The sequence below is a fragment of the Abramis brama genome (genome assembly GCF_963993115.1).
Source record: "Abramis brama genome assembly, chromosome: 1".
NCBI classification, from domain to species: Eukaryota; Metazoa; Chordata; class Actinopteri; order Cypriniformes; family Leuciscidae; genus Abramis; species Abramis brama.
Window position 1 is genome coordinate 71,163,348 of NC_139963.1, and position 18,077 is coordinate 71,181,424.

The window sequence follows — 18,077 nt, forward strand, 5'->3', positions numbered from 1 at the left end:
TTTCTTCCTTCATAAGTTCTAACCTTTCTTTTACATATTTTATACATTTTATTAAAACATGTTCAATTGTTTCTGCATGATCACAATAATTGCATTTACCCATTTTATGTTTTCCTATTTTGAACAACAAATGATTTAGTCTAGTGTGCCCTATTCGAATGCAAGAGATAATTGTATCTTCTGTTCTAATCCTAAAAACACTTCTTCCATTTCCTACTTGTTATCACTGTTCCATACTTGCCATTCGTTGTTCATGAATTCTTTAATTTTATTTTTAACCTCTTTTTTGCTCAGTGTCGCTTTAATATTTATCCCACTGGAGTGCCACCATCATGCAGGGACGGACTGGGGCTAAAAAACAGCCCTGGCCTGGACTTTCTCCCAACTAGGCCCATCATCCGGCCATTCGCCTCTAGCCGTGCGCTATAGACACTATAGCCAGGATGTCCAGATACTGTGCCACAATACTGTAGCCTATCAGACAAGCAAGTAACATCTCAAAACCAATGATGATAATTGGGGTTGTGTTTATTAATGAAGCCTCAGCCTTCAAATATTATATATATATATATATATATATATATATATATATATATATATATAAAATGTACAATGCCATTACATTGAAAATGAAATACAAATAATGAAATGTCACTGGCCACAGAAACCCCAAATTACACAAACTTGTAATTATAAAACATATAGTTACGATATAGCCTACCAGGGGTCTCCAACCTTTTTGTGTGCGAGGCTCCCTCAAGGGATAAAATAATCTAGAAGGGCTACTTGTTTGTTAGACTCAAAAATATTTATTATACATGGTGCTTTTTTAACTTTACCTTTAACTTTTTTTTTTACTTTTCACCATAATATGCGGAATAATAAAATATCTTGACATTCTGGTTCAGACAAGCGTTTTAAGCAATTCCTGAAAAATTCTGAAAATATATATTGATTTTTTTTATTCTTCATAAACCTATTGTATGCGTTATCAAAAACAGTAGCAAAATATTTAGTATTAATATAAATGCAAAATGAACTGCCATAACTTCTAAACAAAAACATTACTGCATTACATTTAATAACTTAATTAATACATGACTATACATAAAATAATTTTTAATATGAATATATACAGGCACATTTATAAAAAGAAAACGCGCAAATATCGCGGTTGCTGCGGTTACTTGCATTCCTCTGCGGTTGGCTTGTCAGTAGCGCGGTAATACAATATTGCGGTTATCGCGACAGCCCTACTCAGGCACAGGGGGCGCAGCTTTCTTCATTACCTCACACAGATACACTAAACATTTCAAAAACTTTTAGCCTTTTCAAACCAGAGTCAGAGAATGATGGATAGACTCAAGAAGTGACCACATGTAGAATGCAACAGGACATTTCTAAATGGTTAATTGATGAATTTTGGTGGCTTATGTGTAGTTATCTTCTAGTCAGTTATCTTCTCCTGTAGCTCAAACAGTAGAGTGTTGGCGCTTGCAGCGCTAAGGTCGTGGGGACAGCAAAACAAATTCAACGCGCATGAGTGACCTGCCCCATAACAAATACAACAATACAAATGGCTGTTTAAAGACATGAAAATACTGTTTGATGTTCTTTCTTGCCCGGTGCACATTGTAGGATTTTGGACAGTACAGTAATCACTTTACAGTCTACATTTATGTCCATTATGTCATTACGTCTGTTGGAAACTCAGAATCGAAGACCAGGAGACTTTGGGATCACGTTCAAGAAGTTATTCTTTATTGAGGACTTCGCGTTGATGTGGCTGCAGTTCTTCCAAAGTCTAAATCTAATACAGTATCCAGTGTAATTATACTTCTCAAAGAGGGGAGGGATAACATAGAGGTGGAGTCTGTGAACAAAGCATGTAAATTAAGTATGAACACACCCTACTCTGAGAGCGCTACCAGTCCAACTGAATCAGCATAACTTATTCAAATGCTGATACTGGCCAGGAACTCTGGTTCCAAGAGCCAATCCCAGAGCCATTAAAGACAAAAGGTGAAAGTCTCCCCTACAGCTAATCCAATCAACCTAACGATTCATCGTCTAGGGCTGGGGCACGAGCCATTAAAGACAAAAGGTGACTTACAATAGAGAAAAACAGGACTGGCAGAGACTGTTGTTACTATTATCCTAACCTAACCTTAAAATGCTAACTTCAATGTACTCAACTTTTACTGTTGCAACCTAAATTAAACATTTAATAAATTTGTAATATAACACGTCCATATTACGTCCAAAATGTCATACCAAGTTTGTTAGATACATATCGTACAGAGTGATTTATAATCTTATAGAAATGCCAAAAATTGCAGTGTGTAGCAAGTATGACAAGTGGGAGTCAGAAACAGACCTTGTTTCTCAAAACCAAGAATGCAAAGAACGGACTTGTGTTCAACGCAGTGCTGAAGTGCCAACTAGTCTCTCCCTACGGAGGATACCTTTACCACTCTACAGATAAGGCGTTGTCGCGAAAATTCGTTTCACGTTCCTACCCCAAAGCGACAAAATAAAATAAAGGAAAAAATAAAGGAAAGACCAGTACTTTGTTTAGGCTTGGTCTGTAGGAAATTCCAAACCTGTATATACTAAAATGCACATAACTATAGAACCAATTCTAAATGCGCATGTGAACGCCATCAGCGTTTCTCACAGGTTCGCGTTTAAAGTCTGTGTAGAGAGAATGGTGTCTTCTTAGCGGCCCCTAATTTAATAACAAATGATCGTTGCGACGGAAGCGAATCGATCAAAACTGGCTTTGGCTGGAAAGTGACTTTGTTAAAGGGCTGCTGTAGAGCCAAAATAATCTGTTGCCTTAAATTATACGCTTATCTCTGTAAAGCTGCTTTGAAACAATCTCCATTGTTAAAAGCGCTATATAAATGAAGATGACTTGACTTGGGGAGAACGCTCTTGCTAGTTGTTCTTGGAAGAATGAACTCACAAGGTGACGAGCACACAGAACGCTGCTGACAGTTTGAGACGATGTGTTCTTGCTGGTATTGCGCAATAATAACCCCGCACAGACGCTGTCTGCAGTACTCAAACATAACGAGAATTATTGACGCTAACAGCCAGGCTTTATCGCCCAAGCCTACCCTCAGCTCAAGGGCTTACTCTACAACTGTACACTACAATGTAATGTATATTCATACCAATAAAGCAACGCTTATGGAGATTCTCACTTCCGAAAACGTTTGACCACATTTTCGATTCGCCATAAATTTTTCGTGAAAAATGCCAATATTTGGAATCTACACAGTTGATTTCTCGCATCAAATGTTCTCAGAAGTGAATTTAGTGATGAAAAACGACTTGCTGTATTAACCTGCCTCTCTTTCCTCGAATGCCGAAATGAATGCTGGGATATTTCTGCCATCAAGTTCACACAAGTTACCAACCGATGCATCCTCTGTTAAATGGGCGTGTCAAGAACACTTCCAGGTTTTTTAACCGTTCTTGCCAAAATGCAAACTTGTGTATTGGGACAGTACTTGGGCAGCGACTGATGACGTTTCACAAGTCCGCAAGAACACAAGTACAGACAAGAACGCATATAGAGAAATGGCCAGAAAGATGCGCAGTTTTTCCGTTTTTCCATGAGCACCACCTACTGTCAGAGATTGACACTGCATTTGCTGACATTTTTTTGCATTGGTCTGAACAGACAAATCTCATGTGAATTTGGTGCCGAACATTCGTGTTAATGTGAAAATGTCCTGTCGCTCATCGTGGCTGTTGGGAAACTAACTTAGAAAAAACATGTTTCTCAGCACATAAAGATGAGCTACTGTGATCTGAGACTGACGTGATGTGGTATCTCCACTGTATGGATCTTCATGTGTAGCTTCAGGTGACTTTTAAAAGAGAAACTCTTCCCACACTGATCACACGTGTGCGGCTTCTCTCTGCTGTGAATCCTCTCATGTGTTTTCATATGTCCTGACTGACTGAATCTCTTGTCACAGTGTGAACACTTGTAAGGTTTTTCTCCAGTGTGAATTCTCTGGTGCAGTTTTAAATTGTTTGCTGTAGTAAAAGTCTTCTCACACTCAAAGCACATGTACTCTCTCACACCAGTGTGAGTTTTCTCATGTGTATGTAAATATTTCAACAGTGAAAAACTCTTTCACACACAGAACATGAATGCTTCTCCTTCATATGAACTGTCAAGTGTCTCTTTAGGACTGATGACCTAAGAAATGTTTTGCCACATTGATGACATGAGAACGGCTTCTCTCCTGTGTGGATTTTCATGTGCTCTTTAAGGTGTGATGATTGACTGAAACTCTTCTCGCACTGATCACATGTGAACGGCTTCTCTCCCGTGTGGATCCTCTCATGTGATCTCAGATTTGCTGACTGACTGAATCTCTTGTCACAGTGTGAACACTTGTAAGGTTTTTCTCCAGTGTGAATTCTCTGGTGCCGTTTCAAACAGTGTGCTGTAGTAAAAGTCTTCTCACACTCAAAGCACATGTACTCTCTCACACCAGTGTGAGTTTTCTCATGTGTATGTAAATATTTCAGCAGAGAAAAACTCTTTCCACACACAGAACATGAATGTGGCTTCTCCTTCGTATGAACTGTCAGGTGTGCCTTCAGCTCTGATGACCTAAGAAATGTTTTGCCACATTGATCACATGTGAATGGCTTCTCTCCAGTGTGGATCCTCATGTGAATCTCAAGACTTTGTTTGGTTGTGAAGCTCTTTCCACACTGAGTGCAGGTGAAAGATTTCTTGGCTCTTCTTTTCTTTGAAAACGTCTTTTTAGTCTTTGAGCGACTCAAAGGTTTTCCTCCAGGTTTGACATGATGTTCCTCCTTCACTTCACTCAGTTCTTCTCTCTCCTCCTTCACTTCACTCAGTTCTTCACTCTCCTCCTTCACTTCTCTCAGTTCTTCACTCTCCTCCTTCACTTCACTCAGTTCTTCACTCTCCTCCTTCACTTCACTCAGTTCTTCACTCTCCTCCTTCACTTCACTCAGTTCTTCACTCTCCTCCTTCACTTCACTCAGTTCTTCACTCTCCTCCTTCACTTCACTCAGTTCTTCACTCTCCTCCTTCACTTCACTCAGTTCTTCACTCTCCTCGCTCTCTTCCATCGGGTCTGACATGAAAGAAAAAAAATATTAAATCTCATTTCATTCATTACCACTTCATTTGCCATGAACTTGTTTGTTTCTTTTATTATTTTATGCAATCAGAAACACTCAAACCGGTCGCGCTTTGTATCTCTCTGTGCAAATCCTTCCTTCCCGCTCTGCCAGAAAGCAGCTGTCATTTACTGACGGAAAGCATGACAATAACCGCAATAAAGCCGTATATTGCTGAAAAGCGCATGTTGTCTTTTTTAGGAGCAATTTGAACGGTTTTGATAGGACCCGATGACAACGCAGTGCTTTGGGATCAGTAGTTTTTCAAAACAAATTAATACTTTCATTCAGCAAGGAAGCATTAAATTGATAATTTACAGAAGAACGAAGACAGAAGACAAAAATTTTAACTTTAACATTGTTTAAAAAAAACGACTTAAAAAAATCTATATGAATATGAACTTTACCCCTTCTTGAACTGCCACCTTATCGTGGTGGAGGGGTTTGAGTACCCGAATGACCCTAAGAGCTATGTTGTCCGGGGCTATATGCCCCTGGTAGGGTCTCCCAAGGCAAACAGGTCCTAGGCGACGGGTCAGACTAAGAGTGGTTCAAAAACCCTTTGAGTTATATAAAATCGAGGACCGGTGACGTCGCCCGGTATTGTGCAGCCGGGGCCCTACCCTGGAGCCAGGCCCGGGGTTGGGGCTTGTATGCGAGTGCCTGGTGGCCATGCCTCCCCCCACGGGGTCCGGCCGGGCTCAGCCCGAAGGAGTGACGTGGGGCCGCCTTCCCGTGGGCTCACGACTCGTAGGAGGGACCGTAAGGGGCCGGTTCTGAGAGGACTGGGTGGCAGTCGAAGGCAGGGGCCTCGACAACCCGAGCCCTGGACACGGAAACTAGCTCTAGGGACGTGGAACGTCACCTCGCTGGCGGGGAAGGAGCCTGAAATTGTGCGTGAGGTTGAGAGGTTCCGAATAGAGATAGTCGGGATCACCTCCACGCATGGCTTGGGCTCTGGAACCACACTCCTTGAGAGAGGATGGACTCTTCACCACTCTGGAATTGCCCATGGTGAGAGGCGGCGGGCTGGTGTGGGTTTGCTTATAGCCCCCCAGCTCAGCCGCCATGTGTTGGAGTTTACCCCGGTGAGCGAGAGGGTTGTTTCCCTGCGCCTACGGGTCGGGCATAGGTCTCTCACTGTCGTGTGTGCTTACGGACCGAACGGCAGTGCAGAGTACCCAGCCTTCTTGGGCTCTCTGGGAGGGGTGCTGGAAAGTCCTCCAACTGGGGACTCCGCCGTTCTACTGGGGGACTTCAACGCCCACATGGGCAACGACAGTGACACCTGGAGGGGCGTGATTGGGAGGGACGGCCCCCCTGATATGAACCCGAGTGGTGTTGGACTTCTGTGCTAGTTACAGCTTGTCCATAACAAATACCATGTTCAAGCATAAGGGTGTCCATCAGTGCACATGGCACCAGGACACCCTAGGCCGTAGGTCGATGATTGACTTTGTGGTCATTTCATCTGACCTACGGCCGTATGTCTTGGACACTTGGCTAAAGAGAGTGGCGGAGCTGTCAACTGATCACCACCTGGTGGTGAGTTGGATCCGATGGCGGGGGAGGAAGCTGGACAGGCTCGGCAGACCCAAGTGTACTGTAAGGGTCTGCTGGGAACGTTTGGCCGAGTCTCCTGTCAGAGAGATCTTCAACTCCCACCTCTGGCGGAGCTTCGACCGGATCCCGAGGGAGGTTGGATATATTGAGTCTGAATGGACCATGTTCTCCACCTCCCACGGCCACTCTGAGCTGTGGGCGTAAGGTCTCCGGTGCCTGTCGAGGTGGCAATCCCCAAACCCGGTGGTGGACACCGGAAGTAAGGGATGTCGTCAAGCTGAAGAAGGAGTCCTATCGGGCCTGGTTTGCTTGTGGGACTCCTGAGGCAGCTGACGGGTACCGGCAGGCCAAGCAGACTGCAGCCCGGGTGGTGGTGGAGGCAAAAAACTCGGGCCTGGGAGGAGTTCGGTGAGGCCATGGAGAAAAACTATCGGCTGGCCTCGAAGAGATTCTGGCAAACCGTTCGGCGCCTCAGGAGAGGGAAGCAGTGAAGAGGTGGGCAGCTGTTGACCTTAACTGGGGATGTCGTTGACTCGTCCATCACTCAAGCTGAAGTCACCGAGGTAGTCAAGAAACTCAACTTGAGTACCTCAAGTCCCTGGATGTTGTGGGGCTGTCTTGGCTGACATGCCTCTGCAGCATCGCGTGGCGGTCGGGGACAGTACCTTTGGACTGGCAGACCGGGTGGTGGTCCCTCTTTTTAAGAAGGGGGACCGGAGGATGTGTTCCAACTACAAGGGGATCACACTTCTCAGCCTCCCTAGGAAAGTCTATGCCAGGGTACTGGAGAGGAGAATACAGCCGATAGTAGAACCTCAGATTCAGGAGGAACAGTGTGGTTTTCGTCCCGGTCGTGGAACACTGGACCAGCTCTATACCCTCTACAGGATGCTGAAAGGCTCATGGGAGTTTGCCCAACCAATCCACATGTGCTTTGTGGATTTGGAGAAGGCATTCAACTGTGTCCCTCGCGGCATCTTGTGGAGGGTGCTCTGGGAGTATGGGGTCCGGGGCCCATTGCTAAGCGCTGTCCGGTCCCTGTACGACCAGAGCAGGAGCTTGGTTCGCATTGCCGGCAGTAAGTCAGACTTGCATGTTGGACTCCGGCAGGGCTGCCCTTTGTCGCCGGTTCTGTTCATAATTTTTATGAACAGAATTTCTAGGCGCAGCCAGGGGCCAGAGGGTGTCAGGTTTGGGGACCACATGATCTCATCTCTGCTCTTTGCGGATGATGTTTTCATGCTGGCCCCATCAGACCAGGACCTTCAGCATGCACTGGGACGGTTTGCAGCCGAGTGTGAAGCGGCTGGGATGAGAATCAGCACCTCCAAATCTGAGGCCAAGGTCCTCAGTCGGAAAAGGGTGGCTTGCCCACTTCAGGTTGGTGGAGAGTTCCTGCCTCAAGTGCAGGAGTTTAAGTATCTTGGGGTTTTGTTCACGAGTGAGGGAAGGATGGAACGGGAGATTGACAGGCGGATCAGTGCAGCTTCTGCAGTAATGCGGTTGATATACTGGTCTGTCGTGTGGAAGAAAGACCTGAGCCGCAAGGCGAAGCTCTTGATTTACCGGTCAATCTACGTTCCTACTCTCACCTATGGTCATGAGCTTTGGGTCATGACCAAAAGGACAAGATCCCAGATACAGGCGGCCGAAATGAGCTTTCTCCGCAGGGTGGCTGGGAGATCCCTTAGAGATAGGGTGAGAAGCTTGGTCACTCGGGAGGAGCTCAGAGTAGAGCCGCTGCTCCTCCACATCGAGAGGTGTCAGCTGAGGTGGCTCAGGCATCTTTTCCGGATGACTCCTTCAGGTGACACCTTGAGGTGTTCCGTGCATGTCCCACCGGGAGGAGGCCCCGGGGAAGACCTAGGACACGCTAGAGGGACTATGTCTCCTGGCTGGCCTGGGAACGCCTCGGTGTCCACCTGGAAGAGCTAGAGGAAGTGTCTAGGGAGAGGGAAGTCTGGGCATCTCTGCTTAGACTGCTGCCCCCGCGACCCGGCCCCGGATAAGCGGAAGAAGATGGTATGGTATGGTAACTTTCTGTTCAAAAAATCCTTAAAAAACTATCACAGTTTCCCAAAAATTATTAAGCACCACAACTGATTTCAACATTGATAATAATAATAATAATAATAATAATAATAATAATAATAATAATAGGCCTAATAATAATAATAATAATAATAATAATTGTTAAGCTAAATATCTTTGCATCACAGAAAAAAAACTTTTAATATATGTCCAAAAAGAAACTGTTATTTAAAATTGTAATAATATATCACAATATTGTTGTTTGTACTATATTTTTGATCAAATAAATGCAGGCTGGGTGAGCATAAGAGACTTATTTCATAAACATTTAAAAATCCAACTGACCCCAATCTTTTGATCGTCAGTGGAGGCTACAGTATAAATTTCTTGGAGTGATTTTTTTTTCCAGAATATATTAGCTCACTATTAATTAAATTGGTTGTTAAATAGCAAGTCATTAAAAGGTTATTAGAGGATGAATCGCTTATGTCTGATCAAATAATCAAATATCAAATGAAACCTATACCTTCGCCTATACCTTCGTGAATGTGTCTCTTGTCACGAAAGACGGAGGCGATGTCAGTTTTCTCTATCACTCTGAGCAATGTGTCAAGGCGAGCCAATCAGGGATGAGTTCCCTAATGAATATTCATGAGTCTTCCCCTACCACCCTGCAAAAAAAAAAAAAAAAAAAAAGTGTGCGTGCACGGGCGGTAATGCACTCGTGTGTGTGCTGGTTGCGGGAGAATAAAACGATTTGCAGGACTCCTGCAAAATAGAATTATCTATAAATTGAACATCTAAAAACGAATAAATTACCATTTATCTGTTGCACAAAAGCAACAAGAACAACTAAAACAAAATAGAAACGATTTACATGCCAGAGTTTATCTATTTATAACATGTTTGCAGCGTTGAACAATGTAGCCAATCACAGACATATGTGTTGATTTTTTGAACGCCAATCAGATGCATTTAAGATAGAATCCCCTCACCGCTCAAAATGGACTTTTTGTTCAGTGCTGAATTCTGCATACTGGCAAATCATCTGATTATAGCAAACAAAGTGTAGATATTATGAAAAATTCATTGTGCAGCCAGTTTCATTGATAATAACAGAGATTTGTGAGATTGCGATTAACTGAGATGTCAGTTTTTTTTAGGAATTATTAAGGAAGAAATACGTCCCGCACAGGTCTCTGATGTAGACTTTAAAAACAAACGACAAACATTATATTTACATTAACAGTAGCCTAGGCTGCAATCTAGTGTATGTGAACCTTTTTGCAGATAAACACGTGCATTTTCAGACAAGTTAATGGACGAGTTAATTGATTAAATCATGCTCCCACTACGGTAATTAATAACAGACTACAGTAAACACATTTCCTAAATAGGCCTGTGACTGTATCTTACATTTTATGAAATAGTACCATTAGTTAAAAATAAAGTTTAAAATGCTTCCTGTTCGCATATTTCATAATAAAATGACAAATACCCTTTCTGAAATAAATTTGTCATCATTCATAGATTTCATGTTAAAATAATACAGCTGATATATTGTTGTACTTATTATTTATTGGAAGGTTTGCCAATGGATAAATCAGCTAATCCCAAAAAATAATCGTTAGATTAGTCGACTAATCGAAGAAATAATCGATAGATTAATCGACAACAAAAATAATCTTTAGATGCAGCCCTAGTTTACATACATATTTTTTTCCCTGAGAGCAATATTTTACCAATCTGATTATCGTTATGGGCAAAATCCCCCAAAATATTGAGATAACATTTTGTCAATACCCCTACGTTGGTATTGCACACTCCTACGTTGATCACATTCATCAACCCTGTTACCAAGGTTATTATAAGAAGAATAATCTCTATAATTATGAAAAATATTTGACAAATACAACTTCATCAGTAACTTAGTGTTTACTGATTATTCCATTGAAAATGACTAAAATTCTGGTAACATTGTTGCAAATTGGGAACCAGATATAAAATAAATGTAAAATAAAACAGTTAAAACAGTATTTAGCCTGATCTGATGTTGACAATCAATATAAAAATGTATCAAACCTCCCTTTACTGACCATTTGTTGAAGAAAAACCCAGAACATTCTGTACCATTTCATAGTTGAACTGTTTATCTAAATGTGATGAAGTGCTTGAAAGTTTCTAACATGAATGTTCTTCAGCATCATGAATGAATGAAGAATAAACACCAACCTTTTTGTTCTTCAGGATCTTCAGTGTGTTTCATTCTGCAGGGTTCTGGATCATTCATGTTCTCACTGTCCTCTTTAATGAACTTTTATTGGAGAATTGCTGTGGGAGGAGCTTCACTGATGACGAATTTCAGGAGATCTAATAAATGAGGTGAAAACAGGAACTATTGTCATGAAATGAGCGTTTTCAGCAGATCTGTTAATATTGATGAGCCTCAGACTATCAACACTCATTCAACAAGCCATTCAGGATCATCAGCAGATCATCTCTGAGTGTTTGCTGTTAGAAACACATTATTTGAGTCAGGATACATGATAAAAGCCTGTAAAACTTCTCTACAGATAAATAATTACAGAAGCATAATATGTACATTTGAATCTAAATATAGTTAGATTTTATGACAATCACGAAGTACTTAAATCATTAAAATGTTACATTTATGTGCGCTGAAACTGATGATGATCATAAAACGTTTAAAAATAAATAGTATCACAAAGCAATATTGTTCCAAAAGTAAAGTGCTATTCATTTACAATATTAACATTTAAGAGTTGATTTAAATGTCTCACGTTGCTCATTATAGAATCAACGTAAAGTAACTTATCAGTATAACACTTGAGATCGTTTCCCATCAATTCCCCTCACAAACCTTAACTCTTGACATTCAGTAACAGTTCTCACTCCAAACATCGAGACAATCACACAAACGAACACAAAATCGCTCAGGTCTGAATGAACTCAACATATTCTCCTCATGCTCGCTGCTGCTGCACTAAATGTTTATTTCAGAAGGAAGACGCCAGAAAAGACGCACAAGTATCGCTGTGATCGATGAAAACAATACAGAAATGAGTCTGTCGCTTAATCAAACTGTATAAAGTGTGTGTGATGGTTGTGTAAATATGAGAAATACCGTGAACTGCTCTCCTCACCTCAGAAGACTCGACGCTGAAACTCTCAATGAGGGAACAATGTTGCAAATGATTTCCAATGGGAAAGTAGCGAACGCATTCTTCTTCTTCTAGTGGAGTTTTTATGGCGGATGGCAAACCAACTCTCGGTGCATTACCGCCACCAACTAGACTGGAGTGTGAAGCACTAATAAGCGTTTAGAAATTAACAACTTTAACAATAGAGTGAAGAAAAAAGGATATATATTTAAAAATTGTAGATTATTTTAATCCACTATATATTTTATCTTGTTCTGCATGCATTTTCAATAGGCTTTCCATATTAATACAACACCCAATTTACATAAGTTCTAACCTTTCTTTTACATATTTTATACATTTTATTAAAACATGTTCAATTGTTTCTGCCTGATCACAATAATTACATTTACCCGTTTTATGTTTTCCTATTTTGAACAACAAATGATTAGTCTAGTGTGCCCTATTCGAATGTGAGAAATAATTGTATCTTCTTTTCTTTTCCCACTTCTTCAATTTCCTACTTCTTATCACTATTCCATACTTCTTGACATTTGTTCTTTATGAATTCTTTAATTTTACTTTTAACCTCTTTTTTTCTCAGAGTCACTTTAATATTTATCCCACTGGTGTGCTACCATGATGCACATGTAACAATGACCATCTAATGCGGTTTTGACAGGTCATTGAACCATCACTGAAATTCATGGTTCGGATAACCAGAACAGGAACTGCAAATGTTGAATCTGAAAAGCAAAGTGCTTCCATGGTGGTAGGTCTGTGCTATTATGACCAAACTCTCCAGCTACAGAAGGTATGCATCCTATCATATTGTAATGACCCAGCAGTCAGCGCTAGCAGCTGGGTGCATTATGGGATATTGTGGGATATATTTGGGTTGTTTTCAATTAAAAAAAATTGAATTAATATATCATAGAGTTGTTTGTTGTGGTGGTGATTAGACGAGATATGTGGTGACATCACAATCGTACTGCATTGTGGGACATATAGGTGCCTGAAGTGTACATATGAAGTAGACTCGCTCCCTCGGTCAAAATCGAGGGTACGAGGGTCTGTCCATCTAAACTTCCCTCGTCCACTTCACGAAGTGGAACGCACTTCAAAATGGCGGCGGGGATTCCCTCGAGGGGAAGTGCTTAGGGAAGTTCGCAAGTGCGTGTCTAAAAGTGGACTGGAACGCAGCACAGGTCGTGCAGTGTATGGGACATGAGTGCTCGTATGTCGCGATAGCAATTAGCCTATTAAAAGTGCATTAGCATAGCTTAGCTCCGGTTAGTACACACGTTTTACTGAATAACTGCTAGTTATTACAATATATTTGATCAATGGTTGGACTTTTACTTTCTGTAGAAAGAATGTTCACCTTATGACCAATACTAGCACTTTTAGAATTGAATGCAGAGTAAATGCAGAAAGATTGGAAATAAATTCCACACCATCAGATGTCTGTTGTTGTAACTGTACTGTACACCTACTACCAGTATTGTCAATTATATATACATATAATTGTGTTGTGATCTGTCAGTCCTAACAGGCAATAGATGAACTGTTCCTCTTCCTGAACTACCTTGCCCTCGGTCCTTGGAACCGATAGGCTATGCTGTTTTCAGTTGATGAATGAATGGAACATTGTAGCGTGAATCCCATCCAATAAATCGCAATAATCTTTGTAATTTACTATTGATATGAAACAATAGTAAGTTAGAACAATAGTTTCCCGCGGCTTCCTCGCGCTGTGGACTGCTGACCAGCGCTGTTGCTGATGCCATTTATGGTATCATACAAGCGCACGGCTTCTCCTACCACTGCTATGCTGATGACACACAGCTCTTCCTCTCGTTTCAACCAGATGATCCCACAGTAGCTGCACGGGTCTCAAGCTGTCTGGCGGACATCTCGGCATGGATGAAGGAACATCACCTACAGCTCAACCTGCCAAAGACTGAGCTTCTCGTCCTCCCTGCCAATCCGTCTCTACAGCACGACTTCACTATCCAGCTAGATTCATCTTCAATCACCCCATCAAGGACGGTCAGAAATCTTGGAGTAACATTTGATGACCAGCTGACCTTCACAGATCACATTTCAAAGACAGCTCGATCATGCAGGTTTGCACTGCACAACATCAGGAAGATCAGGCCTTTCCTAACTGAGCATGCAACACAACTTCTCGTCCAGGCCCTGGTCATTTCTAGGCTTGACTACTGCAATGCTCTTCTGGCCGGTCTTCCTTCAAGTGCAACTAAACCTCTACAGATGATCCAGAATGCTGCAGCTCGTCTTGTCTTCAACGAGCCCAAGAGGGCCCACGTCACTCCTCTGTTCATCTCTCTGCACTGGCTACCTCTCGCTGCTCGCATCAAGTTCAAGGCATTGACGCTTGCTTACCGATCTATCACAGGCTCAGCTCCCTCCTACTTTAACTCATTCCTACGAGTCTACATCCCTACCAGACGCCTACGATCAGTCAACGAGCGACGTCTCGTGGTTCCATCGCAGAGAGCCACAAAATCACTTTCCAGAACATTCTCATTCACAGTTCCATGCTGGTGGAACACTCTCCCCTCCCTCATCCGGAATGCTGAATCCCTGACAACCTTCAAAAAGCATCTGAAAACCCATCTCTTCCGTGAGCACTTAACCACATAAAAAAAAAAAAAAAACCTCCCCTTTCCCTCTAAAAACCTCACTTATCGGGCTTATGCTACTCTGAATAATGCCTGAACTTTGTATCTTGAGCACTCCTTGCGTAGCTTTGGTTTTTGCCTCTTCATGATGATTCGCTTAATCTAGTCCTGCTTTGTAAGTCGCTTTGGATAAAAGCGTCTGCCAAATGACTAAATGTAAATGTAAATGGTAAATGCCCTTAAATATTAAAAGGATGACACGACATATTTCGCTTTCCTTGGACACAGCAGCCTTTTCACGAATCTATATGACTTGACCTCAAAGACAGACGCAGGTAATCGCACGCGCTCAGTCGATCTCTCACATTCACTTAGTCAGGGGGCTAAAACTGATATTAAAACTTTGTTGGACACTTTTTGGTACAAGTATACAACCTATCCAGTATTAATATTTAACCCCTCAACATGTGTTCTAGCCAGGTTGTCAGCTTAGAAAATGCTTTTTGTCCATTTTAACACTATATTCTTAAAAGTGGTAAAAGCGGATTTTTTTTCCCAAAGTGCTTCCATTTTCTTCCATGTTACCTATTGTAATTTTGGGCAAATGTGGAATATAATCCAACTTATGTGCAAGCATGATCATTAAAAAATAATAATCAATAAATACCACAAGAGTATTACACCACAAGGGTCACTGTTGTGTCAGCACAGCTGTGATTTGGCAGCAGATCCAGAGAAGATGATCACAGCAGGTGTCAACAGTACAGTGTGAACAAAACTTTATAAAGGAGTGAATCACACAATCACACAACAGATTAACTTGATCTATTGAGCATAACTCGGTTGTAACGAGTGGTTATTTCAGTCAAAGTTGCTCTTCTATCAGCTTGAATCAGTCGGCCCATTCTCCTCTGACCTATAGCATCAACAAGGCATTTTCGCCCACAGGACTGCCGCATACTGGATGTTTTTCCCTTTTCACACCATTCTTTGTAAACCCTAGAAATGGTTGTGCGTGAAAATCCCAGTAACTGAGCAGATTGTGAAATACTCAGACCGGCCCGTCTGGCACCAACAACCATGCCACGCTCAAAATTGCTTAAATCACCTTTCTTTCCCATTCTGACATTCAGTTTGGAGTTCAGGAGATTGTCTTGACCAGGACCACACCCCAAAATACATTGAAGCAACTGCCATGTGATTGGTTGATTAGATAATTGCATTAATTAGAAATTGAACAGGTGTTCCTAATAATCCTTTAGGTGAGTGTATAGCTAGGCTAATTTACTTTCATAATTACTAGCTTACTTACTAATAGGTAAATTAAGTTTTGTGCAGATGTGTAATGGAAATATTATGTTTTTAATTTATTTGCTAATTTATAGCCTATTTTACAGTCTGCTATAGCTAAAAGTGTTAATAAGTTTGTTAGATAGCAAAGCCCTCAGCTTATGTCAGAGGACATTGTAGTGATCCACTCAGAAACCAATCAGACTAGTATAGTGAAAAATTTCTTTGCCTTCAGATTAGATAACATGGATCCAGAGGGAGCTGTAAGCCTAGCGTCCAAAGAAAAACAAATAGGAAGAGATAATGATTGGGAAAAATGTCAAGTCAAGTCATCTTCATTTATATAGCGCTTTTAACAATGTAGATTGTTTCAAAGCAGCTTTACAGAGATAAACGTATAATTTAAGGTAAAATTGTTTTGGCTTTATAGATGTTCTTTAATAAAGTTATTTTCCAGCTAAAGTTAGTTTTGATTGATTCGCTTCCGTCGCAACGATCATTTGTTATTAAATTAGGGGCCACCAAGACGACACCATTCTCTCTACACAAACTTTAAACGCGATCCTGTGAGAAAAGCTGATGGCGTTCATATGCGCATCAAGAATTGGTTCTATAGTTATGTGCGTTTGAATATATGTGTGCAGGTTTGTAATTCCCTACAAACCAAGCCTAAACAAATTACTGGTGTTTCCTTATAGTTTTGATTAAGAATTTTATTTTATTTTATCAATTCGGGGTAGATACGCAAATTGAGTTTTCCCGACGACACTTTATCTGTAGGTTGGTAAAGGGATCCTCCATAAGGAGAGACTAGTTGGCACTTCAGCACTGCGTTGTCATCGGGTCCAGGTGAAGGTCCTTCGTCAGATCTGGATACGGCCTGGATCCGGCAGGCTGCGGGAGGAAGACACTAAAATTAGCGTAGATGCCATTCTTCTCATGATGTAACAAGTACATCAGGATTTATGGGAAGTGTTCCCGGTTCCAGCTGACCTAATCTATGCAGCCTAACATTGAATTATAGAAGTCTATAATGTATTATGTGAATGCTATGTCAAAGAGATGTGTCTTTAATCTAGCTTTGAACTGACAGAGTGTGTCTGCTTCCCGGACAATGTTAGGAAGATTGTTCCAAAGTTTTAGTGCTAAATAGGAAAAGGATCTACCGCCAGCAGTTGATTTTGATATTCTAGGTATTATCAACTGACCGGAATTTTGAGATCGCAATAGACGTGAAGGACTATAAGGCGTTAAGAGCTCGCTCAAGTACTGCGGAGCTAAACCATTTAGTGCTTTGTAAGTAATCAGCAATATTTTAAAATTGATGCGATGTTTAATAGGGAGCCAATGCAGTGTTGACAGAACCGGGCTAATATGGTCATACTTCCTGAGGGTTGTTCCATAAAAGACGCTTAGAAAAGCGGGGATTAAACTCCAAAACCGGACTTGAATAAGCCTAACAAATAAGTTGGGGCTAAAGTGGTTCCATAAAAGGTAACTGAAGTTCACGCAATCTCACTAATTTGATCCAGGTTTATCAAGTCTAGATAATTGCGTGTGCACGCGTTTTTGAAGCAGCCCTAGAGGTCGATCGTGGATCAAATCGATCCACCATCAAACAGCGTATATTTTATGCTGTTTTTTCCCCCCTCAGTGCAAAACTTATATTTTACAGTTATATTCTCCATCTGTAAATGTTAGAAAGTCATGCAAATGTATCCATTTTGCTGCTAATCTTCATATTGAACGAGCGCTGCTGCGCGCATGCGCGCCAAATAGGAGCGCAATAATTCTGACTAAAATATACATTTTGCTTGGAAAATTAATACGCGATATTTTATAACACTAGAAATATCTTCTAATTATAATAATTTATCTTTAGGATGTTGGATAAGTTGCAGTGAACTTCTAGCGAACAGAAGTACTTCAGTGAACAGAAGTAGCCTAATTCAGGGAAGTTTATTTTAAGAAACTAAATATATAAAGATACAAAATATAGTTTTGGGTATAGGACCTATGCTACTTAATAAAGATGATGTATACTTATTTAGAATGCTGAGAATTACAGCTCTTAATGCCCAGTTTTAAATGAGTAGATTTAGTTTCTAAAGTACATTATAAAGAGGATAACATAAAATTAAGAGCAAATGTATACATTTTGAAAAGATATGTGCAACTCTAAAATCAAAGAATATTCCATAAA

General features: G+C 41.2%; 2 protein-coding genes across 2 annotated transcripts in view; both read right to left on the reverse strand.

Annotated features, from left to right (window-relative positions):
- The window catches only part of LOC311094449 (uncharacterized protein), a 108,173-nt gene that overhangs the window by 53,965 nt on the left and 36,131 nt on the right, over positions 1-18,077 (reverse strand). The gene's annotated exons all lie outside the window — the stretch shown is intronic.
- Positions 1,749-12,150, reverse strand: LOC311094928 (uncharacterized protein). Its single transcript, XM_084133154.1, has 3 exons — positions 11,940-12,150; positions 11,008-11,145; positions 1,749-5,135 (listed from the first exon to the last, which is right to left on the reverse strand). The coding sequence occupies exons 2-3, from the start codon at positions 11,063-11,065 to the stop codon at positions 4,135-4,137; spliced, it is 1,059 nt and encodes a 352-aa protein (XP_083989280.1). The 5' UTR covers positions 11,066-11,145; positions 11,940-12,150; the 3' UTR covers positions 1,749-4,134.

Excerpts from the sequence above, each read along its gene's own strand:
- LOC311094928 (XM_084133154.1), bottom strand. The coding sequence starts at position 11,065 with ATGAATGATCCAGAACCCTGCAGAATGAAACACACTGAAGATCCTGAA. Across the intron at positions 5,136-11,007 it reads AGATCCTGAAGAACAAAAAG|ACCCGATGGAAGAGAGCGAG; the intron begins GTTGGTGTTTAT and ends CTTTCATGTCAG.